Genomic DNA, 25637 nt, shown 5'->3' with positions numbered 1-25637 from the left:
TGGAGCAACAAACACACAAATCGAAGGGTACAAGATATTTACCTGATTATTTTGAGTTTGGGGTTCCTCGTTTTGAGGGTTGGTTCCTTCATTTTGAGCAATTGGATCTTAATTTGCATCAATATCCATGGCTTCCTCTATCAACAACTCTATCAACAACTCTTCTCAACACACAAAAACACTACTTCCCCCCCAAATTTTAATTCTTAAATCTGATTTTAACTAAAACAAACTAATTAACTTAACTAATCATTAACACTAATCATTTAGGGGTAATTTAGCCATTTCAAGAAAATGGGATAAGGAATAACCCATATTTATTATTTCATGACCCTTTTTGTCCTGTAGTGCAGGGACCCTAATTGTTTTTAGGGGGCCCAATTAAACCAGGTAAACCAGGATATATACAGAGGTATGATGATAAAGAAATTATGAATTAACCATTATTGAGCACTTTTGTTAATTGTTATAGGGAGGAGGAGTTTCTATCAAGGGAGTGGAAAAATCAGAGTTAAACCACTGATTCATAAACGAGTTAGATATTAACTCGTTTTCGACCATAATACCCTTTAAACTTGACTGAAGGTTTTGAAGAATCATCAAGGTTTTGAAGGTTAGTAAGATACTCAACCCTTAATACTCCAATTTCCAATTTCAAACCCAAGAAGGTTTTGAAGGTTAGGAAGATACTCAAATACTGCAATTTCCAATTTCAAACCCAAGAGAATCAATTGAATTCGTTACTCACTATCCTCAAATGTACTTGAGTTAAGTAGAAAGGAAAATCTCCTATTTCCTTTAGAACATGATTCTCTCTTTTTTTTATGTAGTATATATAAATAAATATCAATATAGATGACCTTGGTTCGTTTGAATCGGTGGTAGTACGTGAAATGGAGATTTCACGTTCGAATTTCAAAACATGAATACTTGATTTCTCTACTAGAAAAGTGGCGGTGAAACCGGGATTTCACTTACTCACAAGTTACTTTGAAATAAGACATTTCACTTTCACTCAAGTGATGGTGAGATATAATATTCTATTGTCCATTGTCTTCTATCAGGTTTGATTGTTCAGTCTTACTAATTATACACTTAATCTGAATGTTAAGGATGTTCCATTTGTAACTCTCCCTCTCAATGAGTAAACTTATCTTATGTCCCTGCAGCCAATTGCATTTCCAAGCTAGCACAACCAACATTCAAGAGCTGAAAGTAGCAGAAGTGCATAGGGTGTTAAGTCTAAGAAGCAACTTATAAAATATGGATCTACCGTATGAGCCATCTTTCTGTGATGATGTTGAACAAAACGGGAAAAAAATGGAGCCGTGAAATGCTAGCAGCCAAAAAAAAAGACGTAGAGAGACTTGGACAATCCATCCCAGTTTTGCTAAGTGACTTGTGTTTATAAAGAGTGAGATCAGTTGGAGACGGCGTTGTATTGTTGTGATCCGAGATCTACCCACTTAAATTACGGATTCCTATAGTTGTAGTTGAATTTTCAATAATACCAAACAGATTAAATTCCTTGGTAAACTTTCAATTAAGGTTCTGACTATTTTTCAAATGGAAATTTTGCTTGAGACGTAATCTAGCTTTATTGGTGGTAATTTACTTTAGTTTATTAACCTAACTCATTTTGTTTCTTGATTAATTTATGTTGTTAATATGTTCATTTACCTACTGTGTGATTATAGTTAAGCTCAGATGACAACATTTGGAATTTTGGCAGCAAGAAATGGTAAAATTATAGTAGCACACAGTTCTCATGAGGTATTGATTTTACTTGATACACAGACAAATGGCTGCGCAAGAACAACGGACTTCCGAAGAAGCATGTGGAACTGGGACTTAGAAACATTTTAAGACACCAAAATCCACAAAAAGTTTATGGGAAGTTTGTTTTTCATTCCCGATCACTCTGGATGTCGAGAAATGTTGATTTCTCGACGTTATGTTAGAACGAGAATGAAAACAAGTATTATGTCGAAAAAATTGTCTTTGCGGTTAATCTGAATGTCGAGAATGTATTTTTTTTATGGAAATGTACTTTCTCTTTTAGTCTTTCATATTCAGACTGAATGGCGAGAAATCTCCAATTTTTTATATGCAACTATGCAAGCCTTCACCTGCGCACTAATTCGAGTGGAAAGCATGTACCTTTGTAGTCTATAATGCAGTCGTGCTGTAGAATATTGTTTTTTTTTATTTGTATCTTTGAACTGAAGTGAATCAAAGGGGACGATTCTAAAGTATTCCTCATTCATATCTTCACAATTATGTACTATCTTTCGATTCTTGGGGTGTAATTGATTATTTACAATGTAATAGGTTGAGATTCATTTAAAGATTTGAAACAACAAAACTAGGGTTGTTCTTCGTGGTTTAACTAGAGACAAGATTGAAGAAGGGAGCTTTGTATCAATAGTATAAAAAGAAGTGGTGTCTGTTTATGGAACACATCTGACCATCGAAAATAGGTTGAGAACGGTTGAGATTGGGAAATATGTGAGTTTGTCTTTGGGACACATCAAACCGTCTGTTACATCTCTCAAAATTAGAGTAACGGCAAAGATCGTGACTTGGCCCGACCAAAGTTAACGTTAGCCGATGTTGCAGTTTGTTTTCTGAACATGGTTCCGACCAACTTACTCATGACCAATGCAGACGGCTTTATGACACGGATCAGATTCCTTATGTGAATTTAATTCTTAAGTTTAACCTAAAAAATAGCTCTCCAAAACTTCTCCTATTCGCTTCAATTTTACCTTTCCTAAACATTTCATTCCTCGATTCAGTTTCTTTGTCCAATTCCTTACCAAACTCTTTACCTTATAAGAGGCGTCAACCTAAGACGAAAGAATCATCAATCAATCAACTTATTTTCAATTCTCAATTACGACAACGAGTTCTATTATTACCAGAGGAAAATATGAGGTAATGAAAAATATGAGGTAATTATTCGGTTGTGCAAATTGCAAAAAAAAATTGAATTAAAATTGGTTTACTAACTTCTGTTTTGTTTTAGGCCTCTGTCATGTTGCATCATAGAATTGACAAAGCAACTACAATACCATCCATCAGTAATCTTCTCATACTCAATTAATAATAAGAATACACTCACACTGGAGTTCTTTTTCTTTTCAATCTTCTTAATAAGAATACATTAATTTACTTTGATAATAAGAACATTCACATTGAGATTTTTTTCCTAAACAGGCAAGATCCTTGGCACAAAAAGCACGCCGTCAAAAAGAGAAACAAGAAAAGGTATTAACTAAGAAAAGAGACAAAAAGATGCAGATATTGATTTTTAAGACTCCCAACTAATTAATTTCTGTTCTAAATTTACAACAGGCACAAAAAGAACCTTTAGAAGAAGGTGTTCTCCCAACAAGTCTTCTTCAACAGCCCAGAAAGAACCCATCAGTAATTTTCTTATCAAACTAATACTACATTTACTCTTCATAATCATGTGAATATAGGTGCAAATATTGATTTTTTTTTTGTTCTACAGGCAGCATCCTTGGCACAAAAAAAACGTCGTGGAAGAGAAAAACAAGAGAAGGTACATAAACTAAAAGAAAGAAGAAATTATTAATTTTTTTTTATTCATATCTTTGCTGCAGACTCAGAATTAATTTCTTTTCCTTTAAATTTATAACAGGAGCAGATAGCACGTTCTGTTATTCCAACAACTCTTATTCAACCTGAAGCATTATGCTGCAATGAGGGGCGTAATCAATTTTTTACTGACAGAGCTAGAGTACTGCTTTATCATTAGGTTTAACATAGATATTATGTAAATTCAAACATTTAATAACATAATCATCTACAAACGTTTGATAAAAGCACTTACTTGAATTGATAGGCACGGATGTCACTGTCACAGCGACAACGTCGCAGCAGAGAACTGAATCAACATCTTTCTAAGCCACGGGGAGCACCCTTAGGACAAGCAGAAAAGGAGCCATCAAGAGTAAACTTTCGATTCATGTCTACGATAACATTGATTTAGAATATTAAGAGATTAATTAAATTTATATCACAACAGGCTGCATCCTTGCCACAAAAAAAAACGTCGTGAAAGAGAGAAACAAGAAAAAATACAACGGGAGTAAATGGAAACTCAACAACAATTACAAATTCAACATCAATTACAAAAAAGAAAGGGGAGCCAATAAAATTACAGGTGAGGAATACATAAGATACTTATATTTTCAGTTTCTGAATGAAACTTACAGATGTTGTTGAATATGATTTCCTCCTTCGTGTCCCACCAGTGGAAAATCTGAGATTATAACAGTGGAAAATCTAGAAAGGAAACATCGAAATATAGTAAGTTCATATTAGCAATAGCATCTGAAAAAGAGGGAATGAATGTCAGAATAGGTACAAATATTAAGAAAGGATAAAAATCAATGATGTCACGTAATGCAGCTGTTATTATTATTGTGTCATTTAAATATGGGAATTAATCCCTTTGATCATCAATTAGAACATTTTCCAAATCATTTCATCGACCACTTGGTGTCTTTGTAATTGCAGAATACCCGGCATAAAAAAAATAAGGACAAAAGAGCCACAAGATCATAATGTCTTTGAAGCTGCATATGAAGATCAGGTAAATATGAGATGATGCTACAGGGGCCACTGAACTTAACCACTCAATTATTAATCGTTGCATTGTGAAAATATCTACTCGAACATCTAAAATAATAAAAAAAGAAATATATTGATGTTGTGTATGCTGACTAGCTATCTTTTTTGCGTTCACTGCAGATGAATACAGTAGTTATGGGAAGTAATAAGCGGATAGGATCACTACGTACACCATCCACTTCAGATGAAAATGAGATGTAATATACTAAAATTTAAAGGTACCAATGTATATAAATTTTATTTGAGTATTGTTTTAACGATGTGTGCTGTAATTTATTTTCAAACAGGTCTATTCCTGCTCCAGATATATCTTCTGATGAGTATACTGATTATGAATATTCTTCGGATGAAGAAGTTGATGACGAATACGAAAATGTACTTAAAGCTGTTGGAAATATACCTGCTGTTAATTTTAATGAGACCGGAAGAAATTATCTCGGAAAGATGGACGTTCCCTGCTCATTTTGTGGTGCTCTGCATTGGATTGACGAGAAATTAACCGAATCATCTTTTAAGAACCCAAAATTTGGTAAATGTTGTCATAAAGGAAAATTTAATCTGCCAGCACTGTGTACACCTCCTGATTCATTAAGAGAATTATTTGAAGGTGATGATGATAAATCAAAGACGTTTAGGGAAAATATTAGAAGTTTAAATACTGCTAATGCATTTACAAGTCTTGGATGCAAATACGACACAAGGGTATCAAAAGAAGGAGGACCTCCATGTTTTTCAATACATGGTGAATTACGACATAATAGTGGATCTTTGACACCTAAAGAAGGAGAGGATGCAATTTACTCGCAACTATACATATATGATCCATCTCATGCATTGGCTATACGGGAAAAAAGAAATCCAAATCTAAGTAGAGAAGTTCTTAAAATTATCCAGGATACACTATTGGAGCACAACATTTTCATTACGAAGTTTCGTCAAGCACACGATATCTTAAGAGATAATGAGGTGTCATCTCAGAATCCTGTGCAGGTCTCCCTACATTTTAACGAGAATTCTGATAAGAGGCGATATAATATGCCAACCGCGGAAGAAGTATCCGTCATCGTACCTGAAAAGCCCAGCGACATAAAAGCACCCTGTGATATTCTTTTGCATCTAAAAGCAGGAAAAGGATTTACAAGAATTAATGAATGTCATCCTACATATCTACCTTTGCACTATGTTTTACTATTCCCTTACGGTGAGTTAGGTTGGAGCACCGAACTTGCACAATGGGATGGAAAAGATTTTACCAAAATAAATCTATCTCAGATGCAGTTTTACAGTTACTATCTTTTTCAGCGCCACTCAGAATATTCAACAATTCTGAGAGGAGGAAAACTATTCCAAGAATTCTTAGTAGATGCATGGGCTTCGACTGAACAAAATCGTTTAAATTTTTTGAGATTTAACCAGATAAAGCTACGTGCAGATCAATATGCTTTAATAATAAAAATGAAAGATGCTGGATTAACACCTAAAGAAGGAGGTTCACCATGCATTTTACCATCCTCATATATTGGGAGTCCAAGAAACATGTATGAAATCTACTAAGATTCAATGGCAATTACACGCTTTAACCATCATCCTGATATTTTTCTCACTATGACTGCCAATCCGAATTGGCCAAAAATCCAAGGCGAGCTTCTACAACACCAATATGCATGCCATCGTCCTGATTTAGTGGCACGAGTTTTCGAGTTAAAAAGGAAAGCTCTCATGAATGAGATAACCAAAAATAATGTGTTTGACAAAGTTGTTGGTCATGTGCACACCATTGAATTTCAGAAACGTGGATTACCGCATATGCATTTACTAATTTTCTTGGAGAAATCAGACAAAATACGTACAGTTGAGCAAGTGAACAAATTTTTTTCGGCTGAATTTCCAGATGAGAAGAAAGATCCACTCCTCTTTAATACAATAAGGAAGTGTATGGTGCACGGTCCATGCGGTGATAGGAATCCAGAGGCCCCCTGTATGAAAAAAGGAAAATGTATCAAAGGATACCCAAAAAAATACAACGATGCTACATGTTTAGACGGTGGTGGGTATCCAGTATATCGACGTAGTAATGACGGAAGAGAAGTTATTGTTCGGGGAGGACGTAAAGCATACAATACTGATGTTGTACCCTACAATCCACACTTATCAAGAATGTTTAACTGTCATATAAACGTCGAGATATGTGCTGGAGTAAGGGCAGTGAAATACATAAACAAATACATCTATAAAGGATATGATAAAACAACAGTTATTGTTGGATCAATAGATGAGGTTCAAATGTATATAGATGCAAGGTATATTGGACCACCTAAAGATGCACACCGTTTATTCGGTTATTCCATGCACCAAGAAGAACCGAGCGTAGTGATATTGGCGATCCATTTGCCAGGCAAGCAAAGAATTATTTATGAATCAACAGGGTCAATAGAAGGGGTTACGGAGAAAGCTGGGAACTATAAGACGACATTGATGGCTTATTTTGAGTATTATGCTGAAAATCCTACAACACCTCAATATACGTACCAAGAGTTTCCACAACACTTTGTCTGGGATAAAACTACAAGAAATTGGCACATTAGGAAACATGGTTTTGCAATCGCTAGAATGTATTTTGTTTCTCCTAATGTTGGAGAACTATACTACCTAAGATTACTTTTGACTGTTGTTCCAGGTGCAAATTCATTTGGACGTCTAAAGACATTGGACGGTGATTTGCTACCTACATTCAAAAGAGCATGCATTGCACTTGGACTACTAGAAAATGACGGAGAATCCATGAAGTTTCTTAAAGAAGCCGTAGATATCCAAACAGGTAGCCAGCTCAGAAAACTATTCAAAATAATTTTAACAGATTCTAACCCAACTGAACTAGAAATTTTGTGGGAAAAGTTTGATTTGAAAATATGCGATGATCTTCCTCATAGACTGAGAACAATGTTCAACATTCAGAATCCAACAGACGAACAAACATTGGATTATGGATTATACCTGTTGGACAAACTACTGCGCGTATCCGGCAAGAAGCTAAAACATTTTCCTACAATGCCGAAACCAAAAGAAAATTGGGGTAAGATCATTGGAAACAGATTAATATTCGAGCATCGACAACTTAAATTTTCAATAAAAGAACCAGAACTTAGAAGAAATATTGTAAGCTTAAATCCGGAACAGTTGTCATCGTACGATAAAATAACAGAGTCCGTGCAACAAAGAGATGGTCGTACCTTTTTTCTAAACGGCAGCGCAGGGACAGGGAAAACATTTCTATACAACACAATAGATGCAAGTTTTCGATTCAAGGCAGATGTAGTGCTCACCGTTGCATCATCGGGTATTGCTTCGTTGCTTTTGGTAGGGGGTAGAACTGCACATTCGACATTTAATATCCCGATAGAAATAAACGTAAACATCGTATTTTCAATTCCTAAACAAAGTTCAGAAGCTAAACTCCTTAAAGAAGCAAAACTGATCATATGGGATGAAGTACCAATGCAACATAGATATTTTGTGGACTCGGTTAACAAATTACTTCAAGATGTACGTGAAAACAAATTATTACCTTTTGGAGGTATTACGGTTATTATGGGAGGAGATTTCAGGCATACCCTGCCAGTTACACCGAATGGCGGCCATGCAGACGTCGTAGGTGCGTGCCTCAAAAAATCTGTGGTCTGGAATAATATAATTGTTCTGACACTTACGAAGAATATGGGTCTTGATCTTCAAGAACCTGAAAACATTGCGTTCGCTGAGACATTACTAGAGGTAATAATATTCTCTGATACTCTAATATTGATATTTTTGAGAACAATAATAACCTTAGACATTAAAATGGATAATTTACTTATGTGATAGGTTGGGACAAATCCAGAAGAAAAAATTCAACTCCCTCCTTCGGTGCATAAATGCAAAGATGTGAAAGAACTCATATCCAAACTTTACCCCTGTTTAGGGACAGATGATCAGGTATCTTCTGAACAGCTAACTGAAAGAATCATTCTATCAGCACGTAATGATGATGTCAACGAAATAAAAAAATAAGCATTGGATATTTTGGATGGTGAGACATACACATATTTAGCTGCAGACAAATTGAATGCTGATGGAATGCCTTTATTCAAGATACAACTTAAAGTTAGTTGTCCAGTTATTCTAATGAGAAATCTCGCCCCGTCAGAAGGTCTTTGTAATGGCACAAGGTTGTTAGTTACTAAATATGGTAAACATGTACTTCAAGCAAAAATTCTAATCGGGCACAAAGCAGGGGACGAGGTATTACTGCCAAGAATAATGTTCACTAGTGGAAAATTGATTTTTAACCACTTTCTAAGATTTAAGAAAACAACTGTGATAGCAAGAGCTAGACATTGGTGCAGTGGCACACAGTCGTTTAAGTGGAATAAAAAATTAAAAAATGAAACTTGTCTCTAAAACAATGGTTTTCTTATGGGATATTTTTGTAAAAGTACAAAGTTTAAATAACCACTGTGAGAGCAAATAGTTTCTATAGCCCTAGATTTATCCTGACCTCTCTCTTGCTGAAACTTTATCTCTCTCTCTATCTCTTTGTAATCTAACATGTACACCTCTCTCTTATCTTCTCCATCTCTTCCACTTAAGATGAAACTGAAACTACCAAACCCTAACCTTGAATCTACCAATCCATCACCCCGAGTACACCACCACTACCATCTTGTTCTTCTATATCTCCTTTCAGTCACCATCAACACACGACCACCGGCAGCTTAATAATACCCAAAAACCCTAAACCCAAATCTCATCTTTAAAGTTTCAGATTCTCGGCAATACCAAAAGAAAGAAAAAACACTTCCAAATTTTTTTCCCAACCCTAGATTTCAAATGGCCAGAAGTTTCGTTTTTCTCTTCCTCTCTCTGAAAAATTCTAGGGCGTGATTTTGCTTCATGGCGGAGATTGCAATAACTAATACAGACACTTCATATCGATTGTCGGTTAGTGTCGATCTCTCCCTCTATTGTACTGTGTTCTATGAGGTTAATTTTGATTTTATTCTAATTCGATTTTGTTTGGTTGAATTACAGAGGAGAGAGAAGAGATATCTAAAGTTTCAGTTGAATCTGTTGATGTTTCAATTGGAAGAAGAAACTCCAGTTGGATCAAATGATATTGGTTCGAATTATGATTTTGAAGAAATTGGACCAGTAATTAAAGGAAATGTATTCCTAAGGTTCCAGGAAATTTTAAAGTTGTTGATCTGAGTTTGACTGGTAACTTTTTTCCACAAATTTTTTGTTCCATTTTTATACCTAGTTCTTCATTATTTAGTAATTTGGTATGACAATTTCTGGATTTTTTTCTTTCAAAGTATGATAATTTGGTATTTCAAGATTTGGGTTAGATTTGTTTTTTTTTATTTATTCTAAATGTCCGATTTTTATAATTCACTAAGTAATTTGCAGAAAAAGAATTCATTTTTATTAGCTTCTAAGGTCCCCATGGATGCAGATGTATATGTGTTGTCTACTTAGATTGGAGTGGCCGACTTTCTATACACACATTAGCAAATGATGTTTCTTGTTAACTATTTGTTGAAATGCCTGATAGAAAATAATGTACAATTTTGCTTTGGTTCTCAAAGAAGCCATGTGTTTATATAAAAACTAATGTTTGGCCTTCAATTGTGTATCATAGGTGTTGAACCAAGAGTCTATGGTAATGGAGTTTACATAGGGTTGAGGAGTTCAGGTGAGGGTTACATTACATTCTTATTGAATTTTTTCAACGATGGTTGCAAATTATTATTGATAAAAAATAAAGTGAAACGGGCTTTTTCTGGGTATAAAATTGGTTGTTGTCAAATACATTTTCTTTTAAGAAGTAGTGGGAAATTTTGAATTAAGTATTGGAATTTCAGACATGGGACTCTGATTAAGTTTTTTCATTTGTGTTACTTTCCAATCAGTTTCTTACTGTCTCAAAATGACTGACTAGGAAATTGGCGAGATCATGTCGAGATGGAAAAGCACTTGCATGGCAGGTGACAATTACAAAACTCTGACCATAGCAGGTAAATTGTGAGTTCTAGAGATGCACATGCACACAATACAATGCATATAGGCTTTTGAGTTTGTGGGTATGAAAGATAAGATTATTTTTTTTTTCAATTCTACGAAGAATTTATATAAATAGTGAAAGAGAATTACAGAAAAATGAGATGCCTGTATGAAGAATGAGATGCATGGATGAAAAAATTTGTCTGTTATTGCGAGGACCAAGATGGAGAAGTATATATTGCGTCCCTGTCTAATGAGATGCAGATGTATATGTGTTGTCTACTTAGATTGTAGTGGCCGACTTTCTATACACACATTAGCAAATGATGTATCTATGTTGCAAGTTTTTGATGAATAGGCCAATGAATTTTGAACTAATAGAGGATCTCTCTTTTGCATGTTTTTGATCTACAACTGATGCTCTTGGGGTTATCTATACTAGCTTGAACTCACCACAACAGCTAGCAGAATGAATTCCACATGGTGGTGATCCTTGCGGAGGCACTGGCTCGCCTGTTAATAATTTATAAGTATATTTCAACCTTTTCTATTTCTATAGATCTAATTAGTATTATTGGTGTACCGAGTTCCTCTTTGTTTTACTTTCAATTAACTGAATGGAAATGTAGGATACAATTTTCAAGATTTAACTTTATTTGAAGGAGTTGTAAGCACTATCGACGAAATCTATGTGATTTCTCTTTCGTTTCATGTAGATTTTTATTTGTTTTGATGAAGTGTGTTTATCATGTTTTTGAAATGCATGTCGGGATTTAAGCAGAGTTAAATGTAGCCTTTTAGCATTCGGTTTCAGTAATTTGTGCCACTGGAACTTTATATAACTTTTATGCAAATATTGCTTTAATCATCACGCTTATGTTTATACCTTTTTCCTATTTGATGGAAATTTCTCACCATAAATGACCGTCTTGTATAAGCTTTTGGAGCATCACCGTAAATATTTACAAAGCCATTGTCGTATGCTTCGTGATATGCTTGTTGTTTACCTCGGCCTTCTCTTTTCAGAGACTAATGCAGCTTCTTATTATGTTGGTTAGGTACTTGTGTTTCGCATTGTAGGAGCTATTGGATACACTCACTGGATCCTCTTCATGGAAGACATTGTGACTTACAAATTCACTTACTTGAATTCCCTGGATATGGTGCGTAACCTACAAATCCCTTGGTTGTTTTTCCCTTAGGAAAAAAATTGTCAGTGTATATTTAGTTAAGGCTAAGGATCTGTAAGTAATTCATTACTTGAATTTATGACAACAAGTGTATCTGAATGATTAGTTTTTGATTTGGATCCTGAACACCAAATTAAGATCATCAGTATACTATCAACCAGAGTATTCCCTTCCTTGTTCATGCACAATATGTAAGTCAATTCTCCCTTCCCTTATTTTCTCGGGTGGCAGTTTCTGAACCAATGATCAGTTTTTGATTAGGTGTAAAATTCTGCACCGTTTATAATGTTCGACAGTTCCAATATAATCGACTAGTATAGATCTTAATCTTTCTAGATGATATATGGTCATCCTTGGTGCTCATTGTTGTTGTTATTGCTGTTGTAGAGAACACTCGAGCAGCCTACCGCGATGTATCTTTTATTTTTGACAGTGTCATTGACTAGTAGTATTGTGGCCATGTATTTGCAGATGTGCTTTAACTGAAGTATTCTTTGTGTTGGAGCCTTTTTTTCAGGTTTCAAGTGGAAGCTTACTTCTTCAAAAAGGAGGATGAAACTGCTGCTGATATTGCTCTTGCGGACATGCTATTGTGTCCATGTACTTGCAGATGTGCTTTAACTAAAGTATCCTTTGTGTTGGAGCCCTTTTTTCCAGGTTTTAAGTGGAAGCTTACTTCATCACAAAGGAGGATGAAACTGTTGCTGGCATTGCTCTTGCGGACATGCTATTCAAAGAATTCAATCTATACTAGTGTTGTTTACCGATTTGTTTTTTTTTATGTTTATACAATTGAAGTTAGTGAGTGTGTTTTGAAAGTTTTGATATGTTAAACCGGGGTAATACTTAAATGTTGAAGTTGTAAACGGAATCCACCTTTTAATATAAATGTTAATTTTGTTTCCATATAATAATTTTAGTTTTAATTTTGATCTCAGTTTTAATGTTTGCTTAAAATTCATCTGAATCAATCCATTTTTTTTTTGTAATAAACCATTGTATCTATCAGAGTCTTATCAATCTTATTAACACACTGATGGAGAAAGTAGTTTTTTTAAAGATTTCAACCTTTGTGAGAAACAGTCGTTTTGGAAAAAACCACTTCTAAATTACAACTCATAGGAACAGTCGTTTTTAACGATATCACGTCTTGTCCTGGCAATGGTTTAACTTCCATTTTCCACTAGTGGTTTCAACCATCCGTTTCAGAACTGAATATAAATATGACAAGACGCCAGTTTCTTGTCCGGCTAGCATATGCAATGACAATTAACAAATCACAAGGTTAGTCTGTAAAGTACGTTGGGATCGATTTACGAACTCCTGTGTTCAGACATGGACAACTATATGTTGCTTTATCGAGGTGCACTGCGACAAATAGAATAACGGTGCTTCTGGAAAATGGAATGGACAATCTGGAGACAACTAACATTGTCTACCCAGAAGTCTTATTGTAGATAATTATTTTGATTTAGCATAACATATTGACATTCATGTTTACTTTTTATTCAGTTCTGGCCTGTGGAAACTCACATTGTCTATCCATAAATTCTTCAATTTAAAAGGTAATTTAATTGATGTATATATCTACTATTGTTCTTGAAGATGATCCGGAAAAGAAAATTTATTGTCTCCCTTAATCAGTTGTCATAACAGTACCTGAATTAGAGACTTCTCTTGCCAATTATCAAGGTACTCAAATGACTTGGCAACATTCACAGCGCACCACGTAACAAAGAAAAAATCCCGTTGTAATAATTCTCTTTCTTCCTGCAGAAAAAATGGAAGTAATTACAAAAAAAATGATTTGGCTTAATAAGCATAATAAAAACTATATGATCACTACTTACATATCAACAAATATGGTATTGAACTCTCTACAATACCAAACAGAAAACTTTACCAAACTTAGCTTTCAAAATAAAAACTTTCAAAATAAACAACAAGAGAGAATTTTTACTTATACTGAATCAACATCAATTAGGCATACTTAAACTATTTCGAGTTTGTTGTTCAATGGCAACAGTCCCTCCTTTTATCCGATACCGTTATCTAGACCTGTGAATAAGAGGCAATCTAATATTTTCTAATTAGAAGCTCGAAAAGATGGTCCTAGGAAGTTGGTAGAAAAGATAGTCGAAGATAGGGAGATAACAGAACTGTTGAAGCTTCCGGGCATAAACATAAAGGTATAAAATACGATTCTTTTAAAAAAAAATCCAATAAATTTATCTAACTATACAGAAATAAATTCTAATTACAGAAAAAACCAGCTAGAACTCTTAAATGGATAACCAACGCAATAGGCAAAACGTGCATATTCAAATTCATATTAAACGAAATATCACCGACGGCAAATATATGACTGTCACAATAATTTGGGGCACCTTCTTAGTTAACATTAAAATTATTATATAAGGATGGAACACAAAAAAAACAATACCCTTTTGCTTGGCACTGCCTTTTCCTGTGCTCCAGCACCAACCACATACCTGGATACAGAAACAAATGTTTAAAAAAAAAATCCATATTATCCTTGTACCCAAAGTGTCTTAAAAAAAATATATGATTAGTCAATTTGAGAAAACTATTAAGATGACTTTCATTACCTTTTCTGAAACAGTAAACTACGATGAATGTGTGTTTTCCTGAGCAAGGTTCTAGGAGCAAACTTACAATTTTGTTAAAAGAATACCGGAAGAAAAAATTTGAACTTCGTTTGTCCAATTGGACCAATTCCCACATTCCTACATAAGTCCAATTTTGAAAAGAAAAAAAAAAAGAAATGGAATTGGTGATAAAACTTTAGCAAATATCATCACAAAAATTACGAAAGAAGGAGAGAAAATGGAAAATAAAATTAAATAAATGTGAAATGTAGACATTACTTACTTTGTACAATAGTCTCTCAGATTCTTTTCTCTGTTGCTTTTGTATTTCAAAAGACAAAAGCAAAGGCGAATTAAAATAAAAAGAATTAGCTGCGACATTGATGAGTGATGGATTTTTTTGGTGAATTTAAGAACAAAATGATTGTCTTTGATTCCGTGAGTGAAGAAAATATTAGGGTTTGAGATTTAGGGGAAATTGGAGAAAAGAATGAAGAGATGATGTTAGAGAAGAGATTAAAGGAGAAAATTGGGTTGTAACAATAGATCAAGCACTTCACTGTGTACAGAGAAGGTTTCAATTTTGTTTTGGAATATAACCCATCCGCAAGAAGTTGGAAAAGAGTTACAGGAATAGTGGGAAAATGGAGAAAGAAGAACAAACAGATTCGATAATGTTGAGTCAAATGACATTAATATCCCAGCATTTATTATTATTTACATATCTACCAAACTAGAGTAGAGTGTTTCCCACGTGCCTAAGCTCTATTTAATATAAATCCCCTCATTTTCTTACTACTCCCTAGCTCACGATTGTTAGCAGTAGTGGCCTCTCCCTCATCCTCTTACCAATTTATTAGTCTAGAATCTCTAGATTACATATTTATCCCTATTTAATTTTTTTACTCACAGCAATCATAATGATTTGTTTTAAAATCATTAGGTACTTCTATGGCCTACATCAATTTAGGAAATATTTTTTTACTCACAGCAATCATAATGATTTGTTTTAAAATCATTAGGTACTTCTATGGCCTACATCAATTTAGGAAATGGTTTAGAGAAAATGTGATTATAGTATTGGGAAAACAGAATTTATAGCTTCATTGTACTATTCAGCCCCCGATTCTTTACGAAATATATGAAATGTTCGGTTGGTAATGGTCAAGAGGTTGAACCGGGGCCATAGGCCCCGGTGATACCTAGTCTGTCTGATAAAAAAACGTGTGAGATGTATATTTTATATTCAAGATTAGTTTTGTCCTAGTCAATGGTAAGTTTTGACCTGGTCTTATTTAATGAGTTAACTCTGATTTTTCCACTCCCTTGATAGAAACTCCTCCTCCATATATCTCAATTGTTATTGGGATACATAATTCTCATATTTGAAGAGAAGAAATGTTAAATCTCAGTCATAACTCGTTAAGAAATGAAAATAATAACACTTTGGTGCCATTATCCAACACCATAAATTGTGCAGCTGAAACCCAATTTTTTTTGATAAACCTGAACTTCTTTGATGTGCATTAACAGTGTAATTACCATGATTTTGTTTGAAAAGGTGAAAAGTAGTTCATCACCTCCAAAAGAAAGATAGGTTCAAGCTTTTGTAGGTGCTTCTCAAATAGTGCCAAAATAAAATATAGATAATTACAAAAATAATATTTTAATTTTAGATAACGATAACATGTAAGAGTTAATCTAAATGCATAGGAGAAGTAATTAAATATTACTCCCTCCGTATTTTATTGTCTGTCCTAATTGACATAATCAAGATATTAAGAGGAACATAATAAGGAACGTCATGACTAACCCTATTAAATGTTATATTATTACTAAAATTAAAACTAATATATTGGTGTCCATAAATATTTTTATGAATAGGTAGAAGCTTTATTAGGAAATTTACATCCGAAAAAAAATGGCCATTAGTATGAAAAATATTGAATTGATATTTGTAGGAATTGTGATACTATTTAAGATTTTGGATTGAGTACTATATATTAAAAATGATTTTATAATTTAAAAAAAACAAAGAGTATACTTGATGGTTTAAGGGGGAAATATGTCTATAAACATAGCGGAAAGATAAAACTAAAACAGACTAAAATAAATTATAGGACATATAAAAAAGACAAAAAGAATAGTTAAGTTATAGCGAATGAAAAACTATTGAAGTACAAAAATAGAAATACGTTGTTGTACCAATTACCACATTTCGATAAGAAGCCGAAATTATAAGTTAAAGAGTATACTGCATTTTGCTTAGCTTAATATACTCTTCTTCCAAATAAGTTGTTGTACCAATTACCACATTCCGACAAGAATCCATAAACATTAAAAGTTAAAGAGTATATTGCATTTTTGCTTAGCTTAATATACGACTCTCCTTCCAAATAAGATACTATACCATTTACCACATTCTGGTAAGCTTTTAATCCAACCTCTCGTCTGATTCCTACAAGAAGGACCCAATCACCATAGTTAAAATTCAATCTATGTATATAATACTTTTTATAGCATCCTACGACAACTTGTATATTTATGACTTCTTATCCCCTATATAGATGTATCACACTTTAAAGTTGTAACAAAACTGATAAATGTTTGACCGAGTAGATAATTGTTACTTTTTTTTGCTAATTGAAATTAGAGGTTTATTTTTCCTTCATGTTTATTTCTAAAGTTTTAAAAACATGGAACATTCATATCATGATGTTAACTTATTATGTGTTGTATGTATAAGTATGAGCTCATGACCTTTTGTTTGTAAACTTAGTGCGTCAATCCTCAGAGTGAATTGAATGCACATATTCAAGATAACTAAAATGATTTAGAATATGGTTATTTGGTTTTTGGTACCCAGATTTTGACCTAAACCTGGGTTTGGTCTAACATTTATCCAGCCTTCGTGTTTAGTCTAAAGACCAACGTTGACCCGCATTGACTAGGTTATTTGTGATGTGTCTAACTATTTGAATTAATTTATTTTTGATATACCCCTCAGATTATTATTATTCATTACCAGGGGCCAAAAAATAATGGTTCCAAAGAGGTAACGAGGATAATAACTCTCTTAAATTCTGAAACTCTTAATTTTATAGATTTGTGGTATGCGTCTAATATGAGCCAATCCAAGTTTGTAAACATTAAGGTCTACCTTGCGTATTTCAATTCGAGCATTTTTCTTTCTTCTGATAGTGCTTTACACTACTTCATTCTCGTATTTTGTCAGGAAAAAAGAATGAGAAGTAGATGTCCATACCTGCTTAAATTCTCAGTGCTAGAACCCTTCAACATACTTATATTAATCCGTAATAATCGTCGAAAAAGAAAAATTGTACAAGTGAATCAAACCCAGAAGTAACGAAAGAATCATATGGGGGTGATTATCGATATGAAGAACGTGAGTGACTAGCAAACAACAAAATTTTGACAACCAAAGCATAATCAAAAGAAACTCAGGGGGTAAGCTATTGAAATTGAAAAGAAATGGGTCTCTCATATGTATTGTTTTTACAAACTCCTTAAGAAAGATGATTTATTTGCATATAAAGGGTTGTCAATTGATGTATAACAATATTTTAGCATGGTTCCAACATTATCTAGTTTAGATTTTATTTGTTTTCTTGTATATATTGTAATCAAGCAGCAACAACTCACCAACACAGATTCACCCTTGGCTAACAACATTAGATCTACTCACTCCAAACCAATTCGAGTTCTAGCCAAAACCCATCAATCACATATTCTCCTCTATTATTGAATCATTCTTCACCAGCAGCAGAATTATCTCATAATTGCATATCCTCTCTTTAATTTTCACCAGCAACATCATCTCATCGATCTCAGGCAGCATAGCGTCTATTTCTTATCTTCAACTCAAGAATATAACAAATTCTAGTCTTAATATTGAATCCATTCGATTGAAACAAAAACCACCCATATGAACCCAATTTCTTCTCGATTCAAACCTTAGAAGGGAAGCGGTGAACCCAATTTCTTCTCGATTCAAATGAAGGTTTAGTGAAGATTCTTAAGCTTCCACCACCACCACCACCACCGCTTCATCACCACCACTTCAACTAATTAGTTAAATGGGAAGGGTATATTGAAGGTGGATATTTTAGGAAAAGATAACACCGTTTTATTCAAAAGTGTTAAATCGGATGGAAGTATGACTGTTCTGTGAACGAATTACAAAAAGTATGACCATTCTGTAAATGGCCCAAAATAAAATGAAGATTGAGTAAAATTAAGATATATACTACTTATTTTTGAGAGGATAAGTCACTCTACGAGTATTTTGTTATAATTGATGATAACTAATATGTATAAACATCGAGTATATATTTTTGGCGTTGCTAATAGTTACGGCTTATGAGCTAAATACATATATAAATTCTAATATTTCCTTATATGTTAAGCCACTATTTCACCAAGACCGTCATTTTGTTTGCTTTCTCGATTTGAGAAAACCAAAAAAAAAATACTTGAGTTTTTATATGTGTATCACAATCTTATATATATTTTTATAGCGGGTCTTCTTAACTTGTATCTCAGTGTGCATGTTAAAAATGATTAAAATATCATTTTGTTGCATTAAAATATCATTTTAGTAAACTTCAGTTTTATAATTTTTAAAAAGAAGTGTTTTTAGTTTTATTCTTAGAAAATTAGGTCATATTTTATAAGTAAATTTCCATTTTTATTCTTTTGGTAAACTTCAGTTTTATAATTTTTAAAAAGAAGTGTTTTTAGTTTTATTCTTAGAAAATTAGGTCATATTTTATAAGTAAATTTCCGGCATGATCTTTATCAAAATCAATCACCATTTTATTTTACTTTTGAAACCACAAACAATCTAACTAATTTTGCCAAACCAGTTTTTTCCAATTGATCATGGATAGTTCGATCTAATTATTAGAACAGAGTAGCCGATATTGAAAAAGGGAAACTAAGGAGAGAAACATGGAACATGAAAACATAAACCTATTAAGAAACGTCAACCTTTATGTACGTTGATGACTTATGAGTTAGGAGTCCATACATGGATCTCCTTAAAACTAATACAATAGGAATGATTTTTTATATTTAGTTTATTTGTGGTTATTAATTAGAAAAATTTAAATATCTGTAAGTTGACTTTCTAATGGTAGAACTAAAAACAGTTCATTTTAGAATTTACAAAACCATATTTCTAAAAAAAATTATCATATTGAGAAAAATCCTAATAATAAAGAGAAGAAAATAATTTTTAATTATTAATTAAAATTTTAAATGAACAACACCCAAAACAGACTAATTAAAATTTAAATTACTTAGGAAGAAGCCTAAGAAAAATCGACAAACCACCATTGATCATTGTACTAAATCTCTCTTATCAAAACCCTACCAAAATCGATTCCAAAAAAATAATGGTCAATGGAAGTCAAGATTTAACCGAGAGTTGAGCTTTTTTAGGTGAAGAGGATGGAATACAACCCTCCACCTGAAACATGCCCATAAAAGTATATCAATCTCAACAACACATTAAGTCTAGCAAAAATTTTACCCGAAAACATTACAATTGTGTTTACAACTTACCAATTATTCAACCAGTGTAATTATTGAATTACTAATTGGTTAATATTTAGAAACTATTAGCACAAGAATTCATGCTAGTGACCTCAAATACAAGAACTTGTACAATTTGTTGCCGACTTATCCGCGCATAATCCTCATTTTTCGATATAAACCTAGAGCGTCACACATTTTTGACTTGATTCTCCAAGTGAATTGAGTGCACATATTCAAAATAACTAAAGCAATTTACTATAGTTTAGTTTCTCATCGATATTTGTCTCAAAAACCACAATTGAAAAACTAGACGTGTGATTGTGATGATCATCAATACTTAAAATAAAAAAAAATACTAGCATTATGATATTTCCTCTCAAATGCAAATAATAATTCTACTTACGTTTAAGAAGATAAATCATAATGCAAGTATCTAGTTATTGTTGATGATCACCAACGTACCACAATCTATAATTTAGGGTGGTATGCTAAGATAAAGGAAGAGACTTAAAGGTAATAAAATAATGAGAGATATACCATACTAAGAAAATGTTTATTATGGGAGACAAACTCTAAGATAAAGGAAGAAAAATATAGGGAGTAAAATAATGAGAGTAATAAACTCTAAAACACTTACCTCAAAAAATAAGTAAATACATTATCTTATTTTGCTTACATTACTAGTATATAACTCCTCAAAAATGAGGATAACACATGCAAGCAAGGTATACTTTTCCACCACCCTTATATGCACGCTCGCAGTGAATATGGACGTCATTTTAAGATCATTCCAAGTAGGCTTTTACCCTTCTTTTTGTTAATAATCCAACACTATGAAAATGTGCAGCTGAAACCAAATTTTCTTTGACAAAACCTATACTTATTAGGTGTGCATCATTGATATAATTACGATAATTTCATTTAAAAAGGTGGAGAGTAGTGTATTCTGTTTAAACAAAATATAGGTTCCATCTTTTGTAGCTCTAAGCAACTAAGGATTCCCCTCAAGGAAAACATAGATTCCATTGAACACCAAGTCATTCATAGAGTGCCAATTAAAACACACAATAAGGATAAAACTAACATTTTATTTCTAGACTTTGATATTATGTAAATCCAGTGCATATAAGAATAAATAGATATTAGTCACATTATAATGAATGCAATATGGTTAAGCGCAAAAAAAGAAGTATGTTATACCTATTACCAAGTAAAAAGTCAAGAGTGTAAACTTAAATAATTAAGGAGTATATTACCTCGTTTAATGTGATCTCGCATTTTAAACAAGAGATTATATCGATTATCGAATTATGGTAGCTTAGTACAATCCTTCATTTAATGAAGAGGTAGTTTCATCACTAGGAGAAGAGTAATCCAATTACCTTAGCTAATTTCAATAGTTCTTAGTATTCTCCGACATCATATATATCTGCGACTTGTTATCTTCTCATACATATGTATCACATTGTAAAATTGTCTAATTTTCTCGGCAAGATTTAACTCAATTATAATGGTAGACTAAGTATAGAACTTTACACTTTTTTTGCGAATTAAAATTAGGGGTCTATTTTTATACCCTATTTACTTTTAGAGTATTAAAAAAACGAAACATTTATATCATATGATCGTACTTACTATGTGTCAAAACCACCATCCAAAATCATGCTTTGTGAAGTTGATGATCATCAACAACAACAACAAGAAAATACTCGCAGAATGATTTCTCCTCTCACGTGTAAATAATAAAATAAAATAAAATGAAGATGACTAATACTAATATATATACTACTTATTTCTGAGAGGATAAGTCACTCGACGAGTATTTTGTTATTATTGATGATCACTAATGTGTATAAACATCGATTATATATTTTAGCATTGCTAATAGTTCGGACTTAGGAGCCAAATACATAATATTTTTCTATAAGTTAAGCCGTAGTTTTACCAAGACCGAGATTGATTTTGTTTGGTTTCTCAAATTGAGAAAACCAAAAAGAAAGACGTGAAGTTTTATATGTTTATCACAATTTTATATATCTTACTTGTGGGTCTTCTTAACTTGTATCTGAGTATGCAGGTCAAGGAAGACTAGAATATCATTTTGTTGCATTGATTTGTGTAGTTCATGTTAAATTTCTTTAAACTATAATTTTATAATTTTTTAAAGGTACTGTTTAGTTTTATCCTTAGAAAAATTAAGTCTTATTTTATAAGTCTTAATTCTACAAACTTGTTATTCAAATCTACAACACATTAATCACATATCGTTTTTCTTCTTTATTTTCTTCTTTTAATCAGATCTTTTTACGTAAAATCTTAATTTCGTCACCTTTAACAGTGTATTTTATCCTTACGGAAGAATAATAAAATATGCAAAATAAAAATAAGAATCGGTAATCTCAAAATTGTTCTTTTGCTATTTCAAAATCAAAAAATCACAATTTTTATTTTTTTGGCACCATTTTTATTTTATTTTTGAAACCACAAACTACCTGGTCAATCATGCAAAAGCAATTTTACCACTTGATCATGGACAGTTGCTTTCTAATGGTAAAACCGGAAACAAGTCATTCTAGAAATTACAAAATTTAACATACCATATTAAGAAATTTTTTAAAACCTAAGAGAAGAAAATAATTTTTAATTATTAATGAAAAATACAAATTAGCAACACCCAAAACAGATAAAAATTTATATTACTTACGTGGAGGCCTACGTAAAAACCACCATTGGTCATTGGACTAACTCTCTTATGCCTAGAACAAATCCCCACGCTGATCGAATGCTCAATGGAATTCAAGATTTAACAGAGAGTGGATCTTTTTAAGGTGAAGAAGATGGAGTACAACCCTCCACCTGAAACATGCCCATAAAAATATGTCAATCTCAACAGCACATCAAAGCTAGCAGAAATCTCAACCGAAAACAATAAAGTTGTGTGCATTACTCTACCAACAATTGAGCCAGCATAATTTTTGAGTTACTAATTGGTTGTTTTTTTAGTCATTATCAGCACAAGAATTCATACTAGTGACCTCAAATACAAGAACTGGTACATTTTTTTGCTTACTGATCCGGGCATAATCCTCGATTTGATCATTAAAACCAACAAGAAGATAAAGATTCCTCCATAAGATTTTTCATGTCGTAAATGCAATAAACAAGAACTTTCAAGGGTGCTTACAGAAAAATGAAGTATCCCATACGCCACCATCATGCCAGGAGGTGAACTTCTTTATCCATCACTGCAACATCCACACCTTACAATAATATCAAACAGCAGCATCCCGGAACTAGGATAATAGGATTGCAGACGTTTCTCCATTTTCCGCAGAGAAGATTGGAAAAGGGATATTGTTTGATCATGCTACTGGGGTTGTGGTAGGAGAAACGGCAGTGATTGGGAATAATGTATCGATTTTGCATCATGTAACGTTAGGTTATTCGGAAATTGGGGTGGCGATGGACTGATAGGTATCCAAAGATTGATGATGCCGTGTTGATTGGTGCTGGGGCAACTATATTAGAGAATATTAGGATTTGTGAAGGTGCTAACTGCTAAGATTGGTGCAGGGTCTGTTGTGCTAATTGATGTGCCTGCAAGAACTACTGCTGCGGGAAACCCTGCTAGATTTGTTAGTGGGAAAGAAAAACCTGGGGAGTCTATGGATCATACTTCTTTTATATCTGAATGGTCTGATTATATATAAAATGTCTAAACCAAACAAAAATTTGCAGTCAGTTTTTTTCTTTTTTTTCGATAAATTTTAAAGTATTTGGTCGGGCTTTTATTGTTATGAACGGGAGCTTTGTCTTTTGTCATGGGTTTTGTTTTGGAAGTTGCCATTGTCAGATATTGCTGATTAAAGTTTATGTCGTGGATGGTTTTAGTGCTTGTTTGTATCGAAATTTGGGTAGTCTTGCATTTGGAACTTAAAATTGGGTGTGGGGGTTGACTGTTAAAGTGGATTATAGTGATACACTGTAAATATTGAGCGTCTTTGTGACAGAGGAGGTTAGTATTCTGTTGTGGTGGTTGAGCAGATAAGAATTCAAGATTTTTTATCTTAATTACTCTTCGACCACTTCTTCGATTTTAAGTGGTCGATGGTGTTGGAAATCATGAAATTTTAAATGATTTTATCGAAATTTTACTTGGTATGGGTAACTGGGTGTTGCTAACAAAGTGGTTAATTTTTTTGAGTTAATTAGTGTTTGGATCTTAAGTTTGTCCGTTTTAGAGTTTGGGTGGTCGACCCGTTAGTCAACCAAGTCAACTGGTCAAACTGTTAGTGTCATCTGACGTCCATTAACTTCCGTCAATTAACTTATTTACGCAGTTTGACACTCCGTTAAATGTTTCACACACGTGCACACTTAAAAATCACGTGCTATCACTGAAAGAATCTACGGTCCAAATTGCTCCGAGATGTGTGGCTGACATTCATTCCGTTGCATGCCTTCATAAGATGCAAAAACAAATCCGACATCCGTTTCAAACAATTACAACCCAAAAAATACAAGTAGAACTGCCTGAGTTCTTCGTACCAGCAACTCTCATACAACTAGAATAGATGAAGTTACATATATGATGAAAGGAAAAGAAATAGTCTGATCTAAAAATAATATGACAACATATAAAACAGGTCCAGTTTAACAAAAAAAATCAATTGTATTTCATGTTAACAGTTAACATACCACAACTTCAGTTTTGCTTCCAAGATCAATTTTGCATCCAAAAGAAAGTAAGTTAAAAAACTGAATATACTTGTTTACCATGAGACTATACTACACTTAATCCAATTTCAGTTCTAATAAAAGAAGCTTACCTAATACCACTGCTCGACTGTGTTTTTCTTTGATTGCTTGCCTCTCTTTGCAGGTGGTTGGTCTTGAGTCATTTCCATCAGAGAAGCATTCCTCCTAGTCATGTTTTCCACTGGATAACTTGCAGTCCACTATTTCCACCCCTCATTCTGGCATTACCAGCTTTACCAATTCCAGTTCCTCTTCCTCTTGGATTTTGTTGGGTTATTGTGGAAGTTTGGGAAGACTGAGTTCCAACAGCTGCAGTTGCACCGGTACCTCTGACTCCAACAACTCCATCTCTACCTCCTCTACCTCTAACAGCTCCAATAGCACCGCCGGCTCTGCCTCCGACAATTCTTTTCCTTAATTCGAACAAAATCTATGATATCTATTTCTCCTGCCATAATTTCTATCGAGACAATATACTTCAGCTGTTGCTGCATCGTTTTCTTTATATATTTAATACTAGATTGATGTCTAACCATACACGTCTATGAACTCCTGACAGTTCATTCCCTACGATTGGATTGACACTTCAGTGAAATGAAATGTATGAAAGTAGCCATTTTCCATACCTCAATTATATATTCTTATGATATTGATATTTCAATATAACTAATAGTCGTTTATATCAATGTAATTGTAATTCATATCATGTTTACATCATTCAATTTCACTCAATCGTGATAGAATTACCACCCTTATTCTACTTACACAAACCCTAATTTTCAATTTTTACCAAATCAGAAATACCCATGTTCAGTTACAT

At 33.2% G+C, this 25637-nt stretch overlaps 1 protein-coding gene, 2 long non-coding RNA genes and 1 pseudogene across 4 annotated transcripts; 3 read left to right on the top strand and 1 right to left on the bottom strand.

The window, feature by feature from the left end:
• The first annotated feature begins 1707 nt into the window (after positions 1-1707).
• On the top strand, positions 1708-6216 carry LOC113316331. The gene is made up of 8 exons (XM_026564537.1): positions 1708-1773; positions 3220-3270; positions 3358-3429; positions 3518-3568; positions 3668-3766; positions 3872-3979; positions 4783-4859; positions 4950-6216. The coding sequence occupies exons 1-8, from the start codon at positions 1708-1710 to the stop codon at positions 6214-6216; spliced, it is 1791 nt and encodes a 596-aa protein (XP_026420322.1).
• Positions 6217-6575: 359 nt separating this feature from the next.
• LOC113318426 lies at positions 6576-7946 on the bottom strand. The gene is made up of 3 exons (XR_003344532.1): positions 7893-7946; positions 7657-7705; positions 6576-6638 (listed from the first exon to the last, which is right to left on the bottom strand). It is a non-coding gene; the product is annotated as an uncharacterized LOC113318426 (long non-coding RNA).
• Positions 7947-9190: 1244 nt separating this feature from the next.
• On the top strand, positions 9191-12824 carry LOC113317472. Of its 2 annotated transcripts, XR_003343561.1 has the most exons (7): positions 9191-9639; positions 9730-9915; positions 10340-10393; positions 10640-10715; positions 11144-11231; positions 11760-11864; positions 12409-12823. It is a non-coding gene; the product is annotated as an uncharacterized LOC113317472 (long non-coding RNA). The 2 variants fall into 2 exon arrangements; XR_003343560.1 differs by having other exon boundaries at positions 11760-12824.
• A 10450-nt stretch (positions 12825-23274) lies between these two features.
• LOC113316330 lies at positions 23275-23769 on the top strand (annotated as a pseudogene).
• Positions 23770-25637: the final 1868 nt, after the last annotated feature.

This window comes from Papaver somniferum, chromosome 10, assembly GCF_003573695.1.
Source record: "Papaver somniferum cultivar HN1 chromosome 10, ASM357369v1, whole genome shotgun sequence".
Classification (NCBI taxonomy): Eukaryota; Viridiplantae; Streptophyta; class Magnoliopsida; order Ranunculales; family Papaveraceae; genus Papaver; species Papaver somniferum.
The sequence above is the reverse complement of the archived record's forward strand: the minus strand, read 5'-3'. Positions and strand labels throughout refer to the sequence as shown.

Bases quoted from the DNA above. Each gene is read 5' to 3' on its own strand.
- LOC113316331 (XM_026564537.1), top strand. From the start codon at position 1,708: ATGACAACATTTGGAATTTTGGCAGCAAGAAATGGTAAAATTATAGTA. The intron at 3,430-3,517 runs GTAATTTTCTTA...TTTGTTCTACAG, and splicing joins AGCCCAGAAAGAACCCATCA to GCAGCATCCTTGGCACAAAA. The intron at 3,569-3,667 runs GTACATAAACTA...AATTTATAACAG, and splicing joins GAAGAGAAAAACAAGAGAAG to GAGCAGATAGCACGTTCTGT.